General features: G+C 41.3%; 1 protein-coding gene across 2 annotated transcripts in view; it reads right to left on the reverse strand.

Moving 5' to 3' along the window:
* myo7ab (myosin VIIAb) overlaps positions 1–9,418 on the reverse strand; it is a 37,264-nt gene extending 27,846 nt beyond the window's left edge. For both annotated transcript variants that reach the window (XM_041953073.1, XM_041953072.1), the window contains exons 1-7: positions 9,350–9,418; positions 5,791–5,904; positions 4,739–4,891; positions 2,751–2,935; positions 1,211–1,332; positions 757–899; positions 474–587 (exon numbers count right to left, since the gene is read on the reverse strand). In XM_041953073.1, the coding sequence (XP_041809007.1) occupies positions 474–587; positions 757–899; positions 1,211–1,332; positions 2,751–2,935; positions 4,739–4,891; positions 5,791–5,904; positions 9,350–9,367 (849 nt within the window). In that variant the 5' untranslated portion in view covers positions 9,368–9,418. The remainder of the gene's footprint in view (positions 1–473; positions 588–756; positions 900–1,210; positions 1,333–2,750; positions 2,936–4,738; positions 4,892–5,790; positions 5,905–9,349) is intronic.
* Between the last annotated feature and the right edge of the window lie 950 nt (positions 9,419–10,368).

Raw genomic sequence — 10,368 nt, forward strand, 5'->3', positions numbered from 1 at the left:
TATCTTAATGAGCGAGCGCAGTGGCTGGTTGGTTGGTGGTCGTTTGGATGTGGCCTGTTGAAAAGCTCAGGGTAGCCGCTGTGTGCTGCTGTTTATCAGAGGTTAGTTAGTTAACCTGAGATTAACCTGATGTTCTTCAGCATTTTCTCTTATTCTCAGTTTATGTGCACAGTAGGTAGAACTTCAGTCAAGATTATTCTCTGTTCTTAAAGGAAACATGAGTCTGGAAAGACAACCTCAGTACATTAACTAATTACAATAAAGAGAAGAGAAAAGGGTTCATTGCACATAACAGCTGACGATGCTAATAAGTCTAATAAGACAACATGCTAGCTAACTGTGACCTCGGCTTGCTGATGTTAAGGATGGATAAAATGAAGTATTGGTATGTGTATTTGTCAATATAACATACTACTAATAATAAAAGCTAGTACACAAAAGAGTACACAGAGGAACTGTACGACTGGACTCACCATGGTGAGGTAGGAGTAGTCTGAGGCGAGGCCCAGGCCCAGCTTGGCCTTCATCTCTGGCGCCATCCCCTTCAGCATACAGTAAAACACATGGTAGTTCCTCTCATCTGGAGCCTGGAGGAAATAAAAATGTTTATTTTTATTTAACTTTGGAGGCTGTACATTGTATATATAAGTATCACTAGTATGACATACATTCACAGTAACAATACATTGTTTTCTTCACTGATACTGAGGATGTGTTCGATCTGGACAGAAACGTCTAAACTATGATCCTTCTCACCTGCCGACACACACGAGACTTCTCCAGCAGGTACTGCTCTATCTTGGCTCCTTCAATGGCCCCTCGCTTGTTGAAGTGGATGTCGATGTACTTCCCAAAGCGGCTGGAGTTGTCGTTACGAATGGTCTTGGCATTTCCAAAGGCTGAACGAAGGGAAACATCATACGGTGAGTTGAAGGGAAACAGCAGAGAGACATGAGCAGAGCTGCTGACGTAGCTTGATGACATTGCGTTACTATGGTGATGTGATGATCGACAGCGTGCAACATTTGAACATCTTTAAGTCCACAAACAAACTTCATCTGCTGCTGAAGATCATGTGATACGATCGAAAGCTCCAGTGCAGCTACTCAGTGAACCCTGTGGTGAGACTGCTCTCCTGTCTACATGTCCTTTCCAGATGTGCATTTGCGTTGACATTTGGTGAGGTGTAAAAACGCTGCAGCCGGCTGACCTTCCAGGATGGGTGTGGCCTCCAGGACTTGCTGCTCTATCCAGGAGTGTTGACCGCTGATGGCTGCGAGGAACTGCAGAATCAGCTTTGTGCTCTCGGTCTTCCCGGCTCCAGACTCACCGCTGCAACACAGAGAGGACTGATACACACTCATACAACACATAAACACACACACTCCCTCTCTTTGTTTCGCCTGGTTCATTACCAGCTGGAAGAAGTATTCAGATCATTTACTCAAGTAAAAGTACTGATACCACACTGTCAAAATACTCCCCTGCAAGTAAAAGTCATGCATTCAAAACCTTATTTCAGTCAAATTATCAGCCAAATGTACTTAAAGGGAAATCCAGATCGTTTTGTTGTGAGCTGCTGGGTTCTGGAGATATCTGCTGTAGAGATGTTTGCCTCCTCTTGAATATAATAGAACAACATGGGGCTCAGCTTGTGTTGCTCAAACTCAACAGCAACATCCGATTCCAGAAATCATGACCCGGTTCCTCAACATAATCCAGAGACCTTGTTGTGAGCAGCAACTCAGCAGCCCACAGAAAACAATCTGGATGGATATTGGAAAGTATCAAAAGTTAAGATACTCATTCTGCAGAAAAATGGTCCCTGACAGAGTTTTTCTATTACATATGAACTGTCTGGAGTAATATTTCTGGTGCATTAATGTGTATGTTTCATGTTACTGCTGTAGATGTTTAACTACTTTATATACTGTTGGGTAGTTTAATGTAGAGCAATGCATCATATTCTATAAGATGAGGACAATGGGGAGAAATGTTCAAGCCATAAAGGAACATTTAATCCTTCATTATAAGAAACATTCAAATTCAAAATCACCAATTTTGGAGATACGTGATTTTCACTGGACAGGGGGGGTATGAAAAAGTGTAAACTGAAAAGTAGCTAGTAACTAAAGCTGTCAGACAAATGTAGTGGAGTAAAAGTACAATATTTGCCTCTGAGATGTTGTGGAGTAAAAGTATAAAGTTGCATTAAATGGAAATACTCAAAGTACCTGAGTAAATGTACTTAGTTACATTCCATCACTGTGTCTGTGGTGCAGGTGTGAAGGTGTCACGTTCAGTAAATGTGCTGCTGGATCATAAATCATGCAGAATTAGCTCCACAGCACACCGACAGGTTCATAATGTAAAGGAGAATCCTGACGGGCTCCAAAAACAAAATGACGTCCTCCAGGAAGTGCAGACGTCAAACTCTCACTTCTGGAGTTTCAGGTTTATTTACGACTAAAATCTTTCTAAACTGTGTCCTCTGAACATCCTGCTGCCAAAATACAGGAGAGAGAAGAGAGGAGCTGATTAAAATGTTAATACACCTGCAGAAGCTGCTGCAAGTTCAGTTTTTTAGTAACAGTAACAGTAATTTATAGACTTGTCTGCCCTGGGTTTTGCCTCTCAGGAAAACATTTTGGGAAATGAACTTCGCCACTTTGAGAGTTTAGTAGATCCATACGATCCGTGTCTGTGCGTTAAATATGAAGCTGCTCGTTCACACACATGCAGACACACACCTGATGATGCAGCACTGGTCCTTGTTGTTCCGCTGCATGTTGAAGTAACAGTTGTCTGCTATGGCAAATATGTGCGGCGGCAACTCGCCTATCTTCTTATTGGTGTAGAGGCGGATCTGGTCTGGAGTGTAGATGGGCAACAGCTGGTAGGGATTGACTGCTACCAGGATTGAGCCTGTGTACGTCTGCAGAAACCCAGAAACAGAAGAGTGGATGTGTCGAACACTGAAAAGACGACAATCATTTACTATCAGGCACTTTAAAGACGGAATAACTGATCAAACCATATAAGATACAAAAATCTGCCTCTGTCACTGGTATTCTGTTTGATTCATCTGCATTTCGAGTGTTAAACAATTTCATCTGATTTCAATCTAATTTGACTGATTGGAAAATGTATTGCATTATTTGACAGTCAGCTGCATTAATCAAATGAAACTATAATTCTTCATTGTAGTGATGTACGATCATGGATCTAGTGATCCAAATCAGTTCAGCATGTTTTAAATTAAAATCAGTCATCAGCAAAGCAAAGAAAGGCTGCACTGTAACATCTGGAAACCAAGAAAATCCATGAATTAACCCCCAATTTTAATCACGTTAAAATCAAGATCATGACTGAAGTGAGATTAAAGTTGTAAAAAAAATCACCTTCGATCAATACTTTGGATAACTGATGTGTTAAACTTTGCCTGAGTAAAAGTCTGATATACAACCAGTACAACAACTGTTGGGTATTCAATAATTTGTAGTCGTGTGACATTATTACAAATGAATTAAAGTTTGAGTTTGATGTTGTGATGCGATCATTTTAAGTCTGTGACGTGTGGAGTTCCCCAAAGCTCAATCCTTGGACCTCTTTGATTTAATACAAACATGGTTCCATTGGACTGAATTATGCACAACAATGACGTTAACTTAATTAATGATTATGCACCCAAATGTACCTTTGTTCTGGCTACATTGATTCTCTTTGGAAGTTCACTGAATAAATTAATGACCAGATGCGTCTGAATTGCCTTCAGTTACTGTGAACATGGACACAAAAAAAAATCTGATGTGAAGAAGAAAGGATGAAGGTCAGCGAAGCATTGAAGCATCTTTGTGCATGAACTGTGCTACACAAATAAACAGTCATGATCTTGATAATGGGAGTAAAATAAATGAAAATGAATGAAAATTACATTCGTGCTACAGTTACAGCAGGGACATTTTAAAAACAAAGAAATATAAATAAAAAAATGGTTAGGAAGCAAAACTGTGTTAGCATATCTGCTGTCACACATTTTTTTCTCTTTCTTTTTTTCTATTTCAGTTTCCTACTCACCCTTCCACCACAATTTGTCTACATGGAGAAGGAGAACAAAACAACCAAAAACTATTACAGAACTAACTTAGACGCACTCTCAAAGGAAAACACAAGCACAAAGTTTTTGCCCCTTTGGTCAACTTTGCAGTTAAGCACCAACTGTGAGTCGATATCCACTGTAAACCAATTTAAGTCTGCTTGGTCTTTGAGTAAAGCTCCTGCACAGGTGTGACCAGGAGCAGCTGACCACAGATCAGCTCAGTTTGGGAGAGAAGAAGCTGTTTACATAGTATGTCATAACCAGGTCACAAAGTTACCAGGTTATGAGCGAATGCATGTATAAAAACAATCTGATGGGTCACAGATTACTGTGAACTCCTGTTGTCTCGCAATTCTGAGTAAATTATTAGCAGGGCTGCAACAATTATCTTCAGTTTTGATTAACCTGCTAATTATTTTCCCAATCAGGAGAAAAAATAAGTCTTGTTTTGCTCCAGAAAAAAACAGAAAATATTCACACGAGGAGCTGGAACCAATGAATTTTTCTGAAAATAAGTAAAACCAAAGACCCAAACTGTCACGTCACTGAGCTGTGGACGGTCGCCTCCATGTAAAGTGAGGAAAAAGCTCTCATTGTCCTGCAGGTAACAAGCCGCAGTTATGTGTCAAAGCTACTAACATAGATGACGCGCTCGTGGTAGCGGATGAGCAGGTTGCGGAGGATGCCGGCTTCGTTGAGGTCGCCCAGGCGGATCATGTCCTCCACCCCGTGGATGGAGGTCGGGTGCATGGGCTTGATGTTGGTGGCATTCTGAGGGGAAATCCAGTGTTCCTGTGTGAGTGTGGAGAGCAGGAAGAGGAGGTGAGCGGGATCGCGGTGTGACAGGGTCTGGTTTATTACAACTTGGGTTGCTTTGGCCGTAATTTCTGCTGGTTCTGATAACATTATACTGAGCTGTGGGAACCAACAGGGCGAGAAACACGAGCAGGAAAAAAAAAAAAGAGAAACAGAAACCGAAGACAGCTGACATGTTGGTGATAATCTGTCACTGCAGACAGGCTTAAAGACGGTGTGCACAATATCTGAAATGGCTTTCATGCACATATTATTATTATTATTATTATCATTTTATAAATAATTTCTGTGAAAAAATAAAATTGTCAGTGTAGTTTTTAACTACACATTATACTATAATGATGACAAAATAAATATGTATTTGAGATCATTTTGATTTGGACTGAGTGCAGCTATTGTTTCTCACCCTGCCGCGCTTCTTTATAAATATTTCACCACAACTAACTTATTCTAACAGTTTTATTATTATTGATTAGAAATGACACAGGCTGTACTGAACTATGTGTAACAGTCTGACAGATAGGAGGTCTGTCTGCTTGGGTTTCCAGCCCAGTTTGACTTCATTTACTCAATCAGGCCGCATTCCCTCATCTCAGCAGGTACAACGTTTTTATTATTTATAGAAATGTTGCTCAAAAACTATAAAAATGAGACAAAACCTGAAATAAAACCCCATTAAGAATAAACATGAATTATAAAAATATGGGATAAAAGTAACTGCTGCTAAAGTGTGTGTTATTATAATTCAGTTTATCTTAAAGGCTTCTTACAGACAACTGATGTGATCTTTTCATGATTCAAAACATAAAATCAACTTGTGATCAAACAATCGTCACGGCAGCGCCGGTGCACTTCCTGTTGTGCTGATGACTCACCCTGCCTTCATCGTCCAGAACCTGGATCTGTCCAGAGTCGCACAGTTTGACCACGGCTCCCACGGGGACGTCAAACTCTCGGCCCGTTTTAAGGTCCAACCACACATAGTCCCCCTGCGTTAAAAAACACAGCTCTGCTTGGATACGGATCATTTACCAGGAAGTAAACACGAAATCACACGGCTCCACACAGGAGGGCCGTCACCTGTCTGCGGTGTAATAAAGAAGCATTACAGAGTCCACAGAGGTCAGACTGGACCGCGATCATCCACTCATCAGTCAATCAGTCTCTGCTGTGTGACAGAAGGTTCAGTTTTTCAGCTGAGACTGAAAATCCTGCAGATTTCTTGGAACAATGTTCACCTCCAGTGTGTTTAAAGACATGTTTCATCAGTTCCCCTGATGAGGCTGAAACTGGTTGCAGTTTTAAATCAATATGCACGACTGAATAAAGGATTTATCATAAATTCATCTCTTCTTACTCACCTTTACGGTCCATATACCAACACAGTTTAACAGTGTGTGAGCTAGTTTTTGTGTCTGTATGTATGTTGAATAACTAGGAAATATCAGAGTTTCATCACACCCACAGTCGCCTACTTTTTCAGCTGCCAACTCTCTGAATGGGAGGATTAAGTCTGAAAAAGGCTTAAACTTGACCACCATGAGCCCAGCGTGGGCGTGATGTAACCCCTGACCTCAGAGCTTTGTGTTGTTTGGGGATGTAACACTGAGCGAGGTCTACATTCAGTGGGGAGCAGCTGAAATCCTTATTTCATCTACAACCCTGAGACAAGAAAAGCTGCGACGCCGTGAAACCAGAATCAGTCATTAACAATCAAACTGAGTCTACTGACAGCAGTTTCCTGAAGTGTTCCTGAGTCCAGGTATTAATCTCCTTTATCCAATCATGTGTTCACAAAGTGATCCTCCATCCTCGCTGTGAACCACTGAGCCTTTCAATCATGATACTATCACCTGTCACCAATCAACCTGTTTACCTGTGGAATGATCCAAACAGGTGTTTTTGGAGCGTTCCACATCTTTCCCAGTCTTTAGTTGCTCCTGTCCCAACTTGTTTGAAACGTGTTGCTGCATCAGATTCAGAATCAGCAGATATTTACAAAGATCACTGAAGCTGATGAGGTCAAACATTAAATATATTGACTTTGTGTGTTTTCAGGTGAGTTTATGTCACAAAGGATCAGCAGGTGATCACATTCTGTTTAATTAATGCTTTGAACAGCGTCCAGCTCATGATTGTATAATGGATATGACTACATGGGCTCAGGAACACTCGATGGTAAACAGTTTATTTGTAAATGACTGAATTCACCCACAGGTTTCCACTGTTCGATGCTAAACATCCAGGAAGCCGCTGGCAGACACGGCAGCACAGATCTCAGCCTTCACCCCAACAGTCTAGACTGCGACCTTAATGATGCTATTTCTGCTTCCATTAAACGACATCCAGAAGTCGCGCAGTGAATGAGATTCATAGCTGAGGCTCTGAGCTGGGACTGAAACGGCGCAGTGTGTTTGAGTCGTGCCACTCAGGACCAGGATCCAGTTATGGAAGAGAAACTACTGATGGCCTGATATGAGGTGACCACGTCAGGCTGGCTGAGGAGACCGGACGCCTTCACGCTATTTTTAGTCTGTTACTGGTTGAAATGTGAAACAACGGTGCATCGATGTTCTGCTCTCACTTGGTTCATATGTTTCCTCTTCATCCCGTTCATTTAATGACATTTTTCATCCTTTTTGTTGTCATTTCATCCGAACCCTTCAGACCCTCCGGCTGCTCCACAATAACAAATCCTGCTTTACAAACAGCACGGCTCAGTTAAAGCCTGAGACTGCAAAAGTTTGAGAAAATAACATTTATTTGCCATAAAATGATATAAAAGCAATCTGGAAAACTTGGATTTAATGATAAAACCTTGTTCAGTGCTCGTTTCTTCTCTCGTATTGTCTTGAATTCACAGACGCACTGCGAACATTAAGCTGTTAGGAGATAATTCTGCGTGCTCCTAAAGAGTTGCTTCACTATAATAAAGGAAACAAGAGAAAACCAAACTAACATGTCATCTCACTTATATCGCCTCACATGCACAGAACATGCACCTGCTCCTGCACAGGTGGCGTTCATCGAGTTGAAACCAGGGTTATTATCGAAAAGCAAGCTGAAACTAAATAAAACACCTTTAAAAGAACTAAAGCTAAACTGAAAAGGCATCGTCTGGTTACAAAATCTAAAATAAAATTAGAATGAAAGTAAATTCATTTCAGTTTTTTAGCGATATCAATATTAATTTACTGTCATTTTGCTACATCAACATGAAAGCTGCAGCCCTCTGTGCTACACGTTCATACAACTATGCAGGTGACTGTATCTGCATACGTCTGACAGACACTAAAACTACTGTAAGACTGAAACTAAATATATCAAAACTGAAATCTAAAAGTCAAAATTAATCTTAAAACTGAAAAAGTATAATAACCCTGATTGAAACGAGAGATTCATGATTCATTTTTACTCTTATTTTACTATTTTATGCTGTCACTTGATTTTTATTTTCATCCTTATTCTACTCTGTTTTTACCAGGATCTTAGTATTTCATTCTGTGGTTTTATGCATTGTCTCATGAAGTGGGTTTTCTTATTTTACATTCATTTTTTATCTGTTTACATCCATTCTGCCTCTTCTATGTGAAGCACTCACTTGGTGCATAGGGTTTCCTTTCTGTAAAGCACTTTGAGCTGCAATTCCTGCATGAAAGGTGATACACAAATAAAGATTTTTATTATTAGTATATTATGACACCCGTGTGCAGCTGAGAGGGTTTGGTGACGTTGACTTGAGACACTCGTTCAAACAGAAACCTCACAGAAAAAAGATTTCACAGTATAAAGATGTTCTTGCGTGAGGCCGGCTGTTTGCAGAAAAATACGCTGCTGTTGAATTTTCTAAATGTAATTGTTTTAGTGCTGTGAGCTCCGCAGTGTTTTTCTATTTGGGTGAACTGACCCTTTAAAACATTCCATTTAAGCTCAACACCCTCCTTCTGCTCTATAATTAATCCCTCATAATTTAATTTGCCGTATCTGACTTTGCATTTATTTATCGTCTTCCATCTAATCTTTTACTGATATTATAATTGCCTTCTGCTTATCTGGGCTTCAAGCAGGCTTTTCATGAACAGTGTCACCTACGAGGCTGGCGTAATGAGTTAAGAGAGAACAGTGAACGGCGTCTGCAACAGGAAGAGAAACTTTCATCGTCCTTCAACATCCAACAAACCCTCAGAACAGGAAACAGGTATCAGGATGTGTGTGACTGACTGAAGCCTGATAGAGAAAGAATTATCTATGACAATAAAGAAAATAGACAAGTGATGGTTTGCTAGGCAACACCCCTGAACAGTGACTGCCCAATCACAGCTTAGCAACAGTAAAGCAGCCTTTGGATTTCTACACATGCAGAAACAGCGAGCTGTCGCCTGCCGTCAGAATATCGGCATTTCTATGGAGCCATTTCTAGCCAACATGACCTACCTGCTGCAGAATGACCATGGTTCAGCCTCGGGTTGATAGCAGGACATCAGAAGTCACCATGTGTGCGCTCTGCAGGGGGGGCGAGACAAAGACATCATCAGGCTGAGAGAACCAAATTTCTGCAAACACTGAGCATTAATGTGAAGAGCAAAAACAAAGCTTTGTACTGAATCTCAACATTCAACATCAGAACATCAGTACAGACCCACGATACATTATCAAACAAGCTGTCACAGTGACAGCTGAACTGAAGCGCAAAGCAAAACACAGCACAACATATCAAACTATACGGACGAGCATCGAGCTTCGCCTCTAAACCTTTACCTTTACAGGTGCTACAAGCGGAACTGCTGCAAACATCTGGCTTACTGTTATGGTCACAAAGTTCTGGTGAGCCTGTTAGCAAAGAGCCGCCTATCAACACATCCAGCAGATGTGGGGGAACACTAGCATTAACTGGGGGTCTTGCCGTGGTGGCATTTTATCAATATCGTCTCTAGACAACTACCTCTGACGTGGATGATGTCATTACAGAACGCCGGGCGCTGCGAGCAGCCAGCCAAAACACGGCTAGCTCTGCGGCGGTCGGCTACGAATACGCAATAACGAACCATAGCTGTGCCAAACTACAGCTAAACTAGCCGACCGCCGGCTCAGAGGGGAATAGCACCAGCATATCATAACAAAATATTGGAATATGAACGAGTTTCCGCAGATTATGTGTTATATAGAGGCTGCGCATGGATGCCCCGAGTACTCGCATTATACGGATATACGGGCCGCTCCTCTGGGGCTAATTTCTTCAAAACGACTCCAAATGCCACCAAAGTTGTCTGGGTGAGTAAATGGTCGTATTTAATGCTACAAATAAGGTCCAGGTTGTAAAAAACAAAAGCTATCCTTTAGCTCTGCTTTTCCCTCCACCAACGCCTGAGGGAAATACGTGGTTGTTTAGCTGCTGACGTCTCCACTATGTCCGGCAGCTAGGTGCTAACTTTGTCGGTCTGCAGAGCTTTTTG

This window comes from Chelmon rostratus, chromosome 14 (assembly GCF_017976325.1).
Source record: "Chelmon rostratus isolate fCheRos1 chromosome 14, fCheRos1.pri, whole genome shotgun sequence".
Lineage (NCBI taxonomy): Eukaryota > Metazoa > Chordata > Actinopteri > Chaetodontiformes > Chaetodontidae > Chelmon > Chelmon rostratus.